The 17,990-nt window shown below is 44.8% G+C and overlaps 1 protein-coding gene across 1 annotated transcript in view; it reads right to left on the reverse strand.

The window, feature by feature from the left end:
* LOC149343934 (arylsulfatase B-like) overlaps positions 1–14,979 on the reverse strand; it is a 57,226-nt gene extending 42,247 nt beyond the window's left edge. The window contains exons 1-4 of the mRNA XM_089547103.1: positions 14,647–14,979; positions 14,137–14,296; positions 2,271–2,383; positions 1,697–1,807 (exon numbers count right to left, since the gene is read on the reverse strand). Coding sequence (XP_089403229.1) covers positions 1,697–1,807; positions 2,271–2,383; positions 14,137–14,296; positions 14,647–14,979 — 717 coding nt within the window. The remainder of the gene's footprint in view (positions 1–1,696; positions 1,808–2,270; positions 2,384–14,136; positions 14,297–14,646) is intronic.
* Between the last annotated feature and the right edge of the window lie 3,011 nt (positions 14,980–17,990).

A 17,990-nucleotide genomic window follows, 5' to 3' on the forward strand; every position in this document is an offset into this window, starting at 1 on the left:
GCTTTTGAGCTACAAGACTTTTATTCGTTTTTGTCTCAATTCTACCACAGCCACCGCGGTGGCTTAGTGGTTATGGCGCTCGGCTGCTGACCCGAAAGAGGGGGGTTTGATCCCGGGCGTGGCGGTCGCATTTCGCTGGAGGAAAAATTCCAGAGGCCCGTGTACTGTGCGATGACAGTGCACGTCAAAACAACCCCAGGTGGTCTAAATTATCCCGAGCCCTCCAATACGGCATCCCTCATAGTCTGAGTTGCTTTTGGACCTTAAACCCCATAAACGAAATTAGCATCTACCGCAGATTCATTCAAATTGCGTTTATTATGTCTACATCCTAAAGCCTCAGCGAGAGAAACTGGTTGGTTTATGGGGTTTTCGTCCCAAAGCGACTCAGGCTATGAGAGACGCCGTAGTGAAAGGCTCCGGAAATTTCGACCACCTGGGGTTCTTTAACGTGCACTGACATCGCATAGTACACGAGTCTCTAGAATTTCGCCTCCATAGATATTTAACCGCTACGGCCGGGGTCGAACCCGCGTCTTTCGGGTGAGCAGCCGAGCAGCCGAGCACCATAGCCACTGAGCCACCGCGGCGGATTCAGGGAGAGCGACTGTCCATGCGCAGAAATCCGGATGGATACTGACGCAGAGTCTGCGTCAGTATGTGAACAACATACTATGTGAACAACGGAACATACGGATGTGAATAACGGCAGCGTCCGCTACGGTAAAGTGTTCACTGAATGGCACACAGTCAAAGGAAGCGAAAGAGGTTATGTCAACAATATATATCCAGCGTCATGTTAAATTCACCTTGCCAAGCACCCCCAAAACACTTTTTTCTTTCTAGCAGGTGGCATTAAGCACAATCAAGTTCAGAAACTCCATATCAGCAGCCAGCTAAAAACTACTGGCAGCTACATACTGACCTCAAGTTTTATTTCTAATATTTTTTTTATCGAAAACGCCACTGGAATCATTTCATCCGGTGACGCTCACGCGCTAAGTCAAACGGGATGCATAAATGATAAAAGGCACAAAATAGACATTTCATAGACACAATAGACAAAATAGACATTTCAGACACATCCATCATTTGGATTCCAAACACGACTTGATAAAAGAGATAAAACTCATGCGTAACAAATGACCGCAGCGTCAGCTGCGTTTATTATAAAGATATCTCCACTCGGCTTCTGTTGCAACTCTTGCCTTATGAACAAGCGGTATTAATCAAAAATGCTCTTTCTTTTCGACTACTATTTCAGCAGCTCTCGTTTTGATGAGGCCTATGTTTTATGTGATTTTTGACTAACTTTGAGAACAGTAATTCATTATACGCTGTTCTTTACTCGCTGTGAAAGAAAACTCAGTGTTGATAAAATATAAGCACATTCAGTTTCAATAATATGATGACTCCACCCAGACAAGAGTATAGGGACGAAATAGTAGGCTTTTGGTTCTCTTATCGACTCATCAAAAATCATACCTCCAAAGCAGAGGAGATAAAAGATAATCTGAAGAGTCACAAGATGTTTCTACCACCCCTAGATGCGTATGCTTTATTGTTTTAAACCTAAGTACATAAAGTGTTCATGTTTATAACCGAACTACATAAATCCTTCATGTTTACAGATCACTCCTTTTGAAGTAGTCGAAACGGTACTTATGATCGCCTCGTGCAGAAAAAGCTCACTCACTGGAGACCTCAGGTGGCTGTAATAATCCACACCTCCTCCCCAGCATCCCACATGGCTCACAAAGCCCCGTTTGGTGGGCGTGTACACTGATTTGTAAAAGCCCAGGTGCCACTAAAGAAAGGGCAAAAAAGAGAACATGAGTTAGAGGACAGCATAATATAACGTGATGCTAATAACGCAGCTTTGCGAATAAAGAGGCGCTGCAGATTCAAAAGAAATTAAAGCATAAAATGGCCTAGCTTTTTGGAACATAATTTTCGAAACTAAACTGAGCGTCTTTTTTTTTTAATGAAGCTAGTGATAGAATAGCAATAGATTCGAAGGGTGCATGAAGCACGCTCCGGGAAAAGAAAGGTAATATAGTGGCCCCGTTGTGCTACCAGCACCCGTGACAAGAATAGCGACATGAAACTTGCACTCACAAAGAGAGAACTCGCTGAGGGGACCTGCGACTGCTGGTTCGCTAAAAATCTCCCTCGAGAACACAGTTAGAAAGGCTATAGGGCCACAGTGCTGCTTGTTTCCATACAGATGGCGCAAATCGCAAATGCCAAGCAAATCTGCCAAGTCAAACCTTTCCCATCATGTACGAAGTGTAGCCTAGGTCGTTGAGCCATTCGGGAAGAATCTTCAGGTCCAGTGGCAGACCTCTTGGTTCCGCGTACATGAGAACAAAGTGTTGCATTCCTGGGGAGAAATTCGGCGCAAGGTTAGCACCTGCTCTCACAGACGCTCTGTCATCAGATACGCTTTCCTTATGCTTTGAAAATTAGAGCGGCATCAAAACCTCTCTCTTTCTGCGAATTGAGTCTTAAATTTTCTTGGAATGCGCGGAAGATAAGCACTGAGCTTTTGTAGCCGTCTAGACAATAGGCTACGAGATAGTGGAGAAAAGGACTTTGATAACAAAACCGATTATCACCCATGGCAGTTACGTTCGAGAGGAAGCATGTCTTCGTGAGGAAAATTGGCCGTTCCCACTCCGCCTCTGCGCTGCTGTACGCGGAGGTGAGGAATCTGGGACTCTTCTTTGTACCGCTGCAGCAGCGCCATCAGGAACAGCTTGCTAGGTAACAGTGGATTAAAAGTTCGTTTGGGCTTTGCACAAGGCGCTGCTTTCCTATCTATATTTCTAAAACAAAAACATAGATCTGAATAAAAGCTGCAGCCCAGGGAAAGTAAAGATTAGCGCTCATCTTCAGCGCATAAATAAAGGCGGCAAACTAAGCATGAAGAAAATGAGGAATTTTTTCTTCTTTTAGTTGCATTCCGTGCATTCGGCATTTACTCCGTTCTTTATAATGCACGTTTGTCCTTTACGGTGTTAAAAACGAACGAATCAATTCTGCAGGTAAGTGTCATTGGAAGCCAGAGAATGATATGCACATTGCTCTGACGTAGTCACCGTACCAGGAATTATTTCACGCCCCAGGGGAGCGTCAGCGGCCTTCCAAGAATCGGTTCCTTTGTTCAAACGTTAAATCATTCTCCTGCTTTCAGCGTTTACAACACTTTCAAGTTAGTAGCTCTACCCGATTGAATCATTTGGAATTTCGACTTACATATGTCTTCTGAAGCGAGTTCAAGTATGCGCAATATGATGTTAATGTATTTTTCTGAAGCCATAAAGAACCGTATTATTAAAGCTTGGATAAAGGTCGGAGAAAAATAACTCGGCTTGTGGCAACGCACGTAAAGAACCCCAGGTGGTCGAAATTGCCGGAGCCCTCCACTACGGCGTCTCTCATAGCTTTAGTCGCTTTGCGACGTTAAACCCCATAAACCAAATCAAACCATCCAGTGTTTTGAGGACGCCAGCAGGCGGTGCGGAATTTTCAGAGCATTTGAGTCAAGACCTTTGTTCAGGACGCTCGCGTTCCTTTACACAGCTCCTGGATCGCTCTCAAAATGCTGGCATGCGGGGCAGGTTTGTGACGTTAATGCGACCTTATTCAGGCCATGTTTTCAGCTTCATTACAATTGAACTGATCTTAGTGCCAGTTATATAATGCTGACAATTCTAGTCACTAAACTTTAGCGCACGCTCGCACGTACGCATCATAAATTAGCAATGGTGAGCTACATAGGACCACTCGCCCCTTACCAAGGCGAGAGCTTCTCCTCCCACTCATTTTCACCGTATGCCAATTAGGTGCTTCCGAGATATTGCTACAATTGCTATAATTACGAAACGCCAGTAACCATTTTCATTCAGTGACGACCTTCTCTACAGTACGAAAACATTGTGTCGGACTCTCACACAATGGCAGATATAGAAAACATAGAAAAACTACAAAGTTTAGCCGCTCATTTTATACACAACCACTACAAACGCCAAAACTGTCCGTCTGCCACGTTGCATAAAGAACAGCTGTAGTACTCGAAAGAACGCAGGAAAACTGCTGGAATTAAATTTCTGTCACTTACATTTTTCGAATTTAGGCTTCCCCACAGTACATACATAAATATTCATCTAAGAAGTCTCGTCATAAGAATGAACATTAGACTATATTGAACCAGTTTTTGCTTGTACTAATGTATATACCACCTCAGTATAATGCTTATCGCAGAGTTCGCAGCTCTAGACGTAGCGGCGTTGCATTCCTTGTTAAAAAGAATTTTAAAATAGTTTTTCTAACACGATCATATAGTGGAACTTCCTTCCGCATGATTCTCTTCTATTTGCTGCGATGAATTATCTGAATCGTCAGTTCGTGTTGTCAGTAAAGTGCTATGCTGTTGACGTTGCGTATTGTTTCCTTTCTTGTATGGCGTCTTTGTGCGTGACTGTATCTCATTCGGCCTTGTATATTTATACTTTGCTCATTTTTTGTATCTGCCTCTGCTGTGTGAACCATGTCTGTTCCGCCGTACACGATAAATGGATAAAAATAAATAAACTCGTTTTCAGTGATTCTATAGATCATAGATGGTAACTTTTAAGCTCCATTACAGTTTTCTTAGGAAGGGCGACACTGATTATGTTGTCTGTCGAATACGCATTTATCACGCTATTACAATCAGCGGAACTGCATTTCATACTCTTTCTTTGTGATACAATCCTGAGTTCTACACATTCAGCAGAACTCCCATTTAACCCCCTCACATCGTGGCGGTTAACGCCATCAAAGGCTCAAAAATCACCCACGCCTAAAAGCTGTGTAGGTAAAGCGGCATTATTACTTGAACCTAGAGTTTTCCTGTGACCCAAATCATTAGACAAGCCAGCAGGGTACAGAAAAAAAATTGCACTTCAAGAACATACTACAGGCGTGAACGCGGAAAAACAGTTTTTTCTATCAGAAGCCCTCCTCAGTTTTGCCAGCAAGCTCTTCCTTGCTGTCATCCTTAAATCTCTTCCAGTGCGTCTGAAAAAAGCTGGTCTCTGCGCTAACAAATATTACTGATGCATTCTTTTATACCTTGTTCTAAATACAGCCCACGTTTGGAAACGCGCACCTGACAGTTATGAACCACAATCATCGAGAACCAGCTTCAGATATCTGTAACATGATCCAGTGCCCAGGGTGCTCTGTTACTAAGTGTTGGTGACACAAGCCGGTCGAAGATTTCACACAAGCAATAACTGCAGCTTTTATTAGTGATACGTCAAAGCAACCAGTAAATCTGTCTCACACAGTGAAACCTTCAAACAAAAATAACTTCGCAACTATTCCCGCTGATATCAAGGCACTGCTGCAGTCGTCATGTGCTGTCAATATGCGGACTCTTCAATCCTTAAATAACGGCCATCTTCTTTCTTTTCTTGCTTAATCCAAAAACTACAAGCTCAGTGCGATTTATTTACCAAAACTTTAATATCATGCCTCAAAAACCACTTACGAAGAACTTTTTCAGCCATCGCTGCTACAAAATGCGTGCCAAACAGAGGAATGCAGAATGCAGCCGCGGAGGAAGAGTGCCGATGGCGGCACCTTCAGTATAGTCGGGGACACTTTTTCTTTGCAATGGGCGCAAAGGTAGGGAGGCGGGGCTTCTTTAAATGTGTCACTCCGCCAAGTAGTTCGACCGCGCGGCTTTCTGTACAGATTTCAGTTTCGCTTCTTCTTTCGCATTATTTTTGAGATTACTTGAAGCGCCAATATAACAAATTCTTTTAATTTCTATTTGCGAAAAAATACCAGTAAAAGGAATTTACAAAACCAAGTGATAGTGGTGCGGGACGGAAAGAGGATTTTTTTTTCTGGCACTCAACCAATTGCAGGCGCTTATTATCAGTGATGAAAAAAAAGGTGCACAAATTAGGCAGCACGCACGTGGTCTCAGTTGTTTTGGCTTTTGGAAGCTGGTCGCAGGGTCGTGGTTTCGATCCCGTGCTTAGCGGCTGCATTCATTCAAGGCTAAATACGAAAATGTCCGTGTGTCGTGCGATGTCAGTGAACAGCCCTGGGGTGACTAAATACATCAGGAGCCCTTCACTGCGGCGTCTCTGATAGCCTGAGTTGCTACGGGAAGTTACAGCCCCGCGATCGAGACCAGATAAAGCAGTAGCGGTCAACAACCAACAATATTCTGCCGTACTGCTTTCCTCATACCAATTCCTCGGCGCCACTTATGTCGCTGTTTTCTCTAGATGAGCTGGAATCTGAGTGCAAAGTAATTATTAGGCTGTCCAGGTGGGTGTCGATGGCAGCATCCCGTTCCCATGCCTCCTCTTCAATCTTCAAGCCTTGTCACATGCGCACAGTCCCGCGACCAATTGTCTCAGGATAAACGAGACACACGTTCGCGTGCCAGTGCCTCCATTGCGGCCAAGGTAAACACGGTGTTATTAGAAGCGACGTAGCGTTTCACCTGGCTCCACACCAGTTAGACTGGATTCAGTTCACAGTGATATGGGGGCAGCCGTGCTACTTCGTGGGCAGCGTACCTGGCCAGAAGATCAATGCGGCTTCCCGAAAACCTGTGCTTGTGCTGCTTCACTAAATCCAGCAGTTCCACCTTCAAGTGATCATTCAAAAACGGTATGTTTTTTTCCATAAGCCAAGAGTGATTCTCCACTTATTGGTTGCTCATTGACGGCACTTTTTTCCATTTGGACGCTGTAGTATCCATCACGATTACGCTGTTAGACTAGATACTTGGCAGACATTCTTCCGTAAACCACTTCTCGAATCAAGCACCATCCATTTCTATGTGGTAATCAGTAGCTCCTTTGGTTGCCCGAAAGGTGAGGAGTGCTCCCTCGACAAATCCTTCTTCACTTCCTGCGTGTGCAGGGATGTGCCTGCCACCTTTGCCTCTTGGTACGCGAAGACCAGCTGTCAAACGCTGCCGGAATGCTTCATCTCGTGAACTCGCGGTCGTTTCCGTACAAATCTCTCGAATGGCCAACATTCACCCACGACTCATGAATGTAGTAGCGGTACTGCGAAACAAAATTATAATCTCGCATAAGTTCTAGCCAAGAAGTTAAATGCATGTACATACTACCATAGTGAGAAGTATATTAATATATTGATGCACTCGTCGAAATTTCGATGCAGGCGGTCTAAGACCGCTGTCAGTTGCATGCACAGCTCTCCTGTCGACGACTGAGCGATGGTGGAGGCGCCGCCCAGAGAAAAATGTGACAACGTGACACGTACTGTATGCGCAGAGGAGTAACATTTTTTTTTTACACACGAAAAAATTCGCACGTACCGGTGATGTTTGCGCATTGCCCGAATGGTTCCCAGATTCGCACTTTTCAGCAACGGTGGCGCCCCCACGCGGTTATTTTCCGAAGCGCTCGCCCGGTGATCAGCGTTCGCAGTGCAAGCAGCTACGCTTCGCGCAGTGGATGTGCCGACGCGAAAAGTGCGATGCAATCGTTTGTGCAGTGTCCCCCAGGGCATAAATCGTGCAGCGTGACATGAATTGAGCCTGCACAGTTCCTCTAGGTACAAGAAATTGAAAGCACTTTGTAGCTTCCTGCTGTGGATCGGGAATAAAGTGACTGATTCAAATTCAATGGTCGTGTACTGTGAGCCCGTCTAGAAAGATTTGTTCTTGCGTTATCTCGGTGAGTTGAGCGCCACAGCGTGACTGGTTAGGGCGCTCGTCGGTCCGATGTTTTATGACTTCAATCAAGGATCTTAACCCTCTGCGACCACGGCTGAAAGCCGGCACCGTGTCGCCGCTACAGATTACAGAGTACTCTCGCGACATGGCGTCAAGAATAAAAAAAAAAGCACAAGCCGGTTAGAGAGTTTGCCTATACGTGTTTTAAAGGTGTGGTTTGAATGTTGACTGTTAATGTTTTGACCGTGGTGCTCATGAAACATCTAAATGTAGCGGACCCCTGTGCACAGTAATGTTTTGCGAAACGTTCTGTATTTTCCGCTCGTTGTGTTCACGGGTTCTGTAGTTAGGGTGAGGTTAAAGCAATACATTAGTGGCGGAATTGGCGGATTACTGTAATTTACAATATGCAGTTCACACCTGTCAGCAGGGCTCAATTTCTTCTGAAAAAAAAATTTGTTCACTAGACTGTCTGCGTCCAATACATGTAGCCCAGAGGAGCAACGTGTGCGACAGGCGCATAAAATTTATCTGCACACACTCCAGAACGATTACATTCTAATAAAGTAAGCGTAGGGAATGTCATTGCATATCCGCCGATATTGAAAGATACTGTACTATCCGCGCCTATAGTTAGTGCGCAAAGCGCGAAATTTCAGCTTTTGGGCATTACAGCCCGCGGATTGCATACCTGAAATTACGGTACATTGAAGCCAGTTACTTAGCGTTTCATGCTAAAAAGTTGCAGCGCAAAGTAATGCAACCGAGACCGAAAAGAGGCGCTTGAAGTGCTTATTTCGTCTCCTGCCTTTCTTTGCGTTGTATGGTTTCAAGCGGTTAGTGGATCATATGGCTGGCATTAAAAGGTGTCTCATCCTCTACGACGCACCTCTGCGTTGGTTTAGTGAGCGACATAACCGTTCCGACAAACACAACAAGGCCGAGAGCTGCATGCTCCTTCATACGCGAGCGCTTCCGTGGCACCTCCATCACAGCTCCGTTCTCCATGACGCCGGTGCCGCCGCGCCACCTATAGGCGCTGAAAAGTGCGAATACTTTCGCCGCCACCCGATCATATCGTCTCTTTCAAGTAGCGCCGAGTTCCGCTTGCACTTTTGAAAAGCAAACCCAATGTCGTTGACCATCCTGCCCAATGTACGCACACACACACGTTCAGCATGTCCATGTCTGGGTCATAAATCACCTCGTTCCGGATCTTTGCAGAAGTCGGCAGTTCATTTCGGAAAAAAATACTTATGCACCTTTCGCCGCAGAGCGCCGACAGTAAATGAGTCATACCGCTGCAGTCACGTCTTCCCAGATTTCTTTGAAACACTTCCGGGCGTCCACCTCAGCCGCTTTCGTTTCGGCGATTTCAGACCGTTGTACGAAGCTCCTTTTTTGATGCGGGCGACGGTACCCTGACTCACTCCGGTCAGGAAGGTTACTTTCCACTATGCGCAAGCGGTCGGAAGTCCAGGGTCACTGCTCTTCACGCCTGCATACACATTGCAGATCATTTCCTTCGTTTACTTCGACAGCTAGCTCTTCTTGAACTTGACTCGAATCTTGTGTGGTGAAAACGCTTCCAACCCTTGCGAAGTGGATCAGCCGGAACAAATTGAGCCCCCGAATAGTCGGCAGTCGCCATCTTGTCTGCAAGGTTGGGGCATGTCGAAAACCCGCGACAGACATGTGACGAGAAAACACGGCGGAACCAAGAAAAGTGTTTAGGCTTGAAAACTTCATTTCTGAACACCGTGACAAAAAAAAAATATACCGCAAATACAGACCATTATGATTTCAATTTCTATTTGCAGGAAACTGCTCATGCAACTAGGGGCTATTTCCAGCTGCGTAGGAAGATAATGCGTTTCGGCTCTGTAGCTTTGGCTCCATTACCAAGAAAAAGTGTCCCCGAGAAAGTGTCCCCGAGTGTCCCTGTTATGAACATTCAGCAACTAGTGCCATCTCTTGGCCGCCAATAACAAGAACCACGTACTATCAGCAAGAAATGAAACGCGAACAAGACGACTGAGCCCCAGACAGCAAAATAAGAAGCTCTCAGCAAAGGGAAACTCAATTCCAGCTCACGTCATTTTAACTTCGAAAGCGCGAAGACTCTTCTTCAGAAGTCTTAATCAACGTCGTTTCTATTTGCTCTCCAGGAGCTAATCAGTTAGTGTTTTTGTACTGCCACCTCAGTTTCCTTGTTCGCGTTTCATTTGTTGCTGATAGTGCCTCAATGGTGAGAACTTGAATTTGCAAGTGCGCTAGGGCCAAGAGATTTGGCGCGAAAATAGTGATTACCATGGCCGACCCTGAATGTTCAGTGCAAAATGCGACGTATAAAATGTTTACTGGGGTCGCTGAAACTATCTCCGATGGCGATATAAAATCAATGTCATGTATCGCTTTTTCGAAATTCTCGAGGTGATTATGAGCGCTCAGTGCAACCTGGTACATGGTGCAAGTCGCTCAAGTTTGTCAACATTTCATGATCTCGAACATTTACCGCGTACTTTCTCTGGAGCTATCAGACTTGATAGAATATAGCAGACAAGGAAAGGGGAATAAGGGGCTCGGTATAAATATGAGAGAAGCCAACAGCCACAGAAACCAAGGGGCACAGGGGATTTTTAATTAATTTATTTATTTTGTGTTGTTGATAGTTCTGTTGGCGCTCGCAAACAAAGGTCTTCCTGATGTTTCAAATCAGTACTACCCAGAAAAATAAATATCCGCTAAAACAACCACTCATCGCATTCTTTCTTGGTCCATCTGCAAGATTGAGCAAACTGTACATGGTGGTTGACCGAAGATTGTGGCTTTAGGTGCTATGCCACCTTAGTTGACATTCTGACCAAAGCCGCTGCGTGTACTTCATTGTTCATATTAAAAAAAAAACAAATCAGATCATTCTTCGTGCCAGGATTACGCCTAGCACGTACAGCCTGGACCAGACTGTGCACATAGTGCGGCGACGCTTCAGCGTCAGGTCATATGCCTATTCCGTTACTAGCTAAGCAGTAATTAAAAGAAATTGAAAGTAATCGGAAAGTAGTGCCGTTTTCAGCTAAAGATAAATCTACATACGCTGCAGCGGGTAATTAAGTGAAAACATTTTTTTCGCGGTTTATCATGCAGTAATGTGGTTCCCAATACAGTTCTAGTGTTTACGTAGTTTGACGACGATTCTTCCTACCATGTAGTACACAGCAAAAGGAAGTTTCATTATCTGCGAGATTGATACTGGCAGCGGTCATTAGAACTATACGTGACCCAGTGCCATCTAAGAAAACTGCATTGTTTCATCCACCCAAAATAACTCCCGTTTGACTCATTAATAGTGAGTGCTCAACATGAAGCCAGTAGCCCGTAAACATGTCACGTGCACGTGATAATTCTTTCAATCTTGCAAATTACAGTCCGGCTATTTGCGGATGACTGTTTAATATACGAGGTCTGTTAGAAAAGTATCCGACCTTTGGCCGTTGAAAAAAAACTTGCATAACTGGAGCGTTGCAAACCTAGTCATCTTTAAAGTAGTCTACTTCGGACTCCACACACTTCTCCCAGCGGTGCTGCCATTGTGGGAAGTATTCCGAAAAGGCCCTTTTCGGAATGGAGTTTAGCTCAGCTGTCGTTGCAGCCATAATGTTCTTCCTTGTCTGAAATCGCGCTCCTTTCAATGGCCTTTTCATTTTGGGAACCAGCCAGAAATCGCAGTGGCCTTATCAGGACAGTAAGGAGTCTGTTGAACTACAGGAGTCTGGTTTTTCACCAAAAAATCTGATTCGAGTGCGAGGAATGTGCAGCAGCATTGGCGCGATGGGTGCGCCAATTTCCTGTTGACCTCAGCTCCGGGTTCTTGCGCCGCACAGCATCACGTAGGCAACGGAGGACATCCCTGTAGTACTCTTTGGTCATTGTTTGACCCTGTAGAGTGCGTACTTGTGGTCTGCCACACAGAGGGTGTCAATGAAAGCAGTCAGCATCACTTTCACATTGCTGCGCAATTGGCGGGCCTTCTTAAGTCTTGGTGACGTGGAATACTTCCACTCTGACGACTGGGATCTGGTTTCCGGGTCGTACCTGTACACCCAAGACTCGTCACTAGTGATTATGATGCTGATGAAGTCGGGGTCACTGTAAACGGAAAAAAACCAGTCACACAAGACGACGGACAAGAAGAGTGTACACACCACAACGACTGGAGGAAGTCATCCAGTCGTTGTGGTGTGTACACTCTTCTTGTCCGTCGTCTTGTGTGACTGGTTTTTTTTCCGTTTACAATGTACCAACTGGCCCGCATTTCAACCCTTCTCGGGGTCACTGTTTGCGGAATCCATCATGTCCTGTGAGACTTCAACACGAAGCTGCTTTTGCTCCACCGTGAGCAGCTTCGGCACGAATTTCGCCGCAACTCTCTCCATGGCCAAATCTTCGGTGATAATGGAATGTGCGGAGAAATTGCTCATGTCCACCTCTTCCTCAATTTCTCGGATAGTCACGCGACAGTCCCGCATCACCATAGCGTTCAGTTCGGCAATGACCTGGTCATTTTGGCATGTTGATGGCCTGTTGGAGCGTGGCTCGTTCTCCACCGATGTGCGGCCATCTTTAAAACAATTGTAACACTGCTTAAACTGTGTGCTGCTCATAGCATCTTCACCGAAAGCCGTCTGAATATTTCGAATGGTTTCCACTCGGCTGTCGCCAAGTTTATGGCAAAATTTGTCGCACTAGCGCTGCTCCTTTCACTCCGCCATTTTCCTTGCAATAAAAAACTGACGAGAGCACTGCACACTGCCTCACTTAAACGCTGCTTCCCAGCGACTGACGCTATCGGCAGACGGGAAAAAATTCATGCATGCGCATGAAGGTTCAAGGTCGCTGATGCAAGCGCGCTTGTCTCATATCCATGAGGTGTTCGCAAAAAAAAATAAAGTCGGATACTTTTCTAACAGACCTCGTGCTCAATCATATCTAAGCCAGAAGACCAGCTCACATTAAATTTGGCGTTGAACTCCACTAATCAATGGTGTACAGCTTCCAGAATTAAAATTAATTATACAAAAACATCATATATTACACTGACAAACAAAACCAAAAATATTTTCTCATTTGATTATGAAATAGATGGGCGGAATATAACACCTGTCAACTCCTTTAAGTATTTAGGTGTCACTATATCATCTAATCTAAGCTGGAATTTACATATTTACAACATATGTTCAAAAGCCGAAAGTAAATTGTGGTAAATTAGCAGAAAACTGAAACTTGCATCCACAAAAGCGAAACTAACTGCCTATCTCGCGCTGGTACGTCCGACACTGGAATATGCAAGCGTCATATGGGATCCGTATCAGTCAAATCTAACGGATAAGATTGAAAAAGTTCAAAGAAGGGCCGCCAGGTTCATTCTGTCAAAATATAGATATACTGATTCGGTGACTGACATGCTGCATGAATTACAACTTCCTTCACTGTCGAAACGAAGGAAGATCGCCAGGCTAAAAATTCTTTATCTTTTGCGCAATAATCACTTCATCTTAAGCACAAGCCTCTATTTGCAACAGCGTTCGTGTCGCCCTGTAAGAAGCTCCCACAGTTACCAGGTTACACCCATGATGGCCCGTATTAACTGTTTTAAATACTCCTTTTTCCCCAGTACAATAACAGAATGGAATTCCCTGCCTCAGGCCCTTCTGCAAATAGACAATCTCCCCAAATTTGAAAATTGCTCGTACCGTCACTTACCTGAATAGACATCCCTGTAATTTTGTTTTTCTTTTCATACGTTTTGTTTCCCTACTGCTATTTTATGGTTGTAAGCCAAAATATTTACCCACTAGCGTTTGCACTTTAGGCCTGTATCTGCAGTGCAGGACAGCTGTGTTGCGACGATTGTCGTTTTCAATTTGACTGTTTTGAATTGCGCACTGTTCATACTTGTGGCTGTGTGACTTAAGTTACATATGTATCTGTTTCCACCCTGTAACGGCCTACGGCTGACAGTATAAATAAATAAATAAATAAATAAATAAATAAATAAATAAATATTAAATAAATAAGTAAATAAATAAATAAGTAAATAAATAAATAAAACTGAAAGAGGAGACGCCTGTGAAGCTGAATACTACGCACTAGTTACTGGTGCGCGTGATGGCTCAATTATGTTATTTCCTTTAGCCTCTTGATAAACGATATCACTATGTCTTAAAATTTGGTCTTCTTGACGCATGCAGCCTAATATGCAGCATTTATAAGTCGCCATTAAAGCAAGAAAGAAAAATCCTCTGAAGAATATCTTAACTGCAACTTGTTTACTTGAAATGCATACTATGCTGTCATTAGGGGCTGACATCTCGCGTTCTGGCAAGTGCCCGAGAACCGTGAGAAGAGCAGCTCACCGGTATTTGCTGGGTAGCGGCCAGTCATGATGGCAGCTCTTGAGGGTGTGCACAGATGAAGGTGGTAGAGCCTGTTGAGGCGGACTCCATTCCATGCAAGTACGTCAATATTCGGCGTCCGAATCTGAGGGTTCCCGTTGTAACTGACATCCCCCCAGCCCTGAGGAAGAAACAGGTAGCTCTTTACATTGCTGAATAGTTGTTACATCGCTGGAAGCACCAAAACAATAATTCCTGCCTATTCAAAGCGGTATTTCTCAGGACCGCTTCAATAAAAAGCAATGAACAGCTTATTTTTCTAGACATCTTAGCGGAAATAAATTAACCAATATTAATATTGCAGCATACCTCAATGGAAATTTGAACAGGTTGTATAGCACCGATGAAGTACATATACAGTGCGAAAGGAATTTTATTATGTCTTTGAACGCTTATTGTTGATACCTTAAGCTCTCCAGTAAATGCTGGCTGGCTGAGAACCCAACAATAAAAAAAGGAATAGCCCCTCACCATGTCATCGGCCAGGATGAATACGATGTGCGGAGGCTTCTTCTTGGATCCGTTTTCATCTTCGGCCTTGCGAGGAAGCATCCACAAGGCTAGTGCAATGACGACTACCACTACGAGAGCTGCCAGTGCCACACCAGCGCTCCAAAGAAGGGTACGGTCACTGGATCCGCCACCAACCGATTCGGGCTCCTTCGATGAAGATGCAGCGTGCCTTGGCTCGCTCTGGCCTTGGGAAGCTTTGGCAGGCGCAGCAGGGACGTTCTCTGGTAACGCATCGACGTCCTCTGATGACACATCGACAGCGCGTTCTTCTTTATCCGAGTTCCCCGACATAGCGTGACACCTGGAAACGAAGGGCGGTTAAAGAGAGATTAAACACGCTATTGCTATCATATCATATCATATATACTGTCGCGCTCAATATCGTATATTGAGCGCGACAGTACGTGGAATTTCCCTGAGCAGGTGAGAGCCTCTTCTGGATCCAACCAGCGTCGCGAGCTGTTGAGGCCGCATCCTCTCGGCGTCTTCCGCGGCATGCGCACGGGGAGACCCGTCGGAGACTGCCGCCAGCCTCCCCAGGGCATATTCCCGGGGATTGCTCTGCCTCAAAAACACGGCGCGCATACGTAGACTCGTGTCGCAAGGCCGACATTCCCGGAGCTCACAAATTTCTGCCGCCGAAGTCGCGTTCCTTCCCCAGCCGGTAAGCCGCAAGCCCTTCTTGAGCAGCCTTTCACTACAGATAAAGGACCGCTTGTTTTTTTTTTTCAATTTTGTTTCGCCACCTTTGGCATATCAAGGCAGCTTCGAACAATGTGCGAAACCAGGAAAGTCCGACGAGCGAAACCAACTCATGTTCCCATATATATACAAGGTGTTTCACCAAAGACTTTACACAATTTTTAAAAAATATGTTTTTTGAGTTAGAAGAACGATTTTCTTCTCAGCATTGCCAGCGGTATACGACATCAGAATACAGCTAAGACGTGGAAACGGCAGAATGGCTTACCTATATTGAATAGTGAACTTTTTACCTAGTACTGTTAGGCTCTTTAATTATTGAGAATCATGTAGCCAACCGTTAGTAATATACAAGCCGGTTTTTAGAATTTTGAAGGGGAGCTTGCTGTCGACGCTGTGCACCAACAAATTTTGTCCATTTCAACAAGTTACATGCACTGGAGAGATTGCTTTGACTGCAAGCTTCTTGAAAGCGCATTTTCACGGGAGTGAGACCCGGCCGAAGCCCAAGAAATAAAAATTCTTGCTCACCGGAGTTGGGCGAAACCAACGACATATTGTTTCCCGTCGTGTGGCGCTCCTGAGGGCAATTTTTACATTTCTCTTAAACGGTAATGTATCTAAGATTAATTATGCAAATATTCTAGTGTTCACATTACGGTCATGTGCGTTTCCTTAACTTCTAGGAGGGAATAATAAATAACTCATCCAGTTTTCTGTAGCAACGTAGCTCCTACGTGGTCCTTTTTCCGGGATTTAAAGAAAGGCCACTTACTATGAAAAACAATTACGTGACCACGCTCATGCGCTACCATATTCCAGTACTCCCAAACCATGTTTCGGATTAACTAAACGTGCGCGCTGACTATACACAAGTGAGCGGTCGCAACTGAGTTGAACGGCAGCAATATTATAACACAAATGGAGGCTGCTGTTTAGATATACGCGACCTCACTGCTTTCCCTTAATTTTTTGTTTTGTTTATGCGATTGCTCCATAGAAGCTCCGTCTGAATGGGCCGTAGACGACAGATCTGCACATCTGTCGTCTGCAAAAAAAAAAAAAAATTCCGGCTACTCTGACACGAAACTCTCTATCAGACGTACTTGCAGGTGCTGCCCAGCTACGTGTAATCATAGTAAATACGTGCCAATAAACACTTCTTGTACGGGCTCCCCTGCGTCTGAGCGGATTGCCGGCGTTCCCTGCTGAAGTCGTGGTTGGCAGGGCCCCGGCTTCATAGTAGCAGCGGCTGTGGTCAAGGAAGCGAGCTAATATTCACGCATTCCTGAAGTTGGTGCTATCGGCATCCTTTTAGCAATTTTTGTTGGCGTATTTAACCACAGCTGCTGCTGCTGCTGCTGCTGCTCTGCTGTTTTACACCTATTTGAATATTTCTATTCATGCGTTATTTTTAAGTGATCTTGTTGCGTCTGATTGCTTTTGCTCACAATGCCGACGAATATTGAGCTCGCAAAGCAAATCGAAATCCTCGAACCAAGGTTCAATAAAAAATTAAATGAACTTGTCGACCAGGTTCTGACGAGTGTAAAGAAAAAATTTTTTGTTGACGGTATCGATGTTAGTGGCCTCAAAACAGAAGCTGATGGAATGAATGTGAGTCTGCAGATGCTCAACAAACTTGTCGAAGGCGTGGGCCAACGGCAGGTTGATCTCGCCGTCTCTAATAAAGCTCTAAAAGCTGAGAATATTGCTCTCCGAAAAAGAGGAATACATCTCTAGCAATACTGTTGACTCAACAACGTCGAGATCAAGGGAGTGCCGTACACTGAAAGTGAGGATCGCACGGCCATCTTGACAGCAGCTGGCGAGAAAATTGATTGCCCTGTAATGGCCGCTGACCTAGTGATCGTTCACCATGTGCCGCCAAAATCTGATGGCCAAACTTTTATTGAACGAATCTACTCTCGGTCACACAAGACCGAGTTTGAGAGTAAGGTCGAAAGGTCACACTCAGAGTACTAAATAAGTGTTATGGATCCGGCTTCCACCGTAGTTTTGGCGAGAAAATCTCCACAAGAACGTTGAACACTGATGGCAGACGCCATAACAGGCAACCTAAAGCTTTGGAATTTCCGTCTTTAAGAACGTAGTTTATAAGGCTTCCAAGCTTTTCGATTACCCAAGAGACTTGAATCGAGAATGAAGTTAGAGAGGACGGTTACTAGAAATATTCCCTATCTAGAACATACTTAGAAGGCACAAGAAATACGCAAACATAGCGCTGTTTATCGGCCTGATCGTATTTGGAAGTAAATAACAATTTTCTTGCTTCTTTTCTTATGAACTGGTTCACCAGTATTTCCTCCTGTTTATACAATTGTCCTCCGAACAGGAGACAGTACTGTTGCAGACCGCATGAGTTCTAGAGATATCGACATCAGGTCACCTTCTTGTGATGAAGTATCCCATTGTGAACAAAATTAAAAGCATGCTTTCCTGGGTAGTGATCTCCTTGAGGAGAGCTAACTTCATCCTACACTCTAAGAAAAAAAGGTGTGATCTTAGTCTTTTTGAGGGGTAAAACACTTGTCGCTGAGCTGACACCTTTTTGGGGGTAAGGTTACGCTGTTTCTTGG

Source organism: Amblyomma mixtum, chromosome 5, assembly GCF_055824585.1.
Source record: "Amblyomma mixtum isolate Tamu chromosome 5, ASM5582458v1, whole genome shotgun sequence".
NCBI lineage: Eukaryota > Metazoa > Arthropoda > Arachnida > Ixodida > Ixodidae > Amblyomma > Amblyomma mixtum.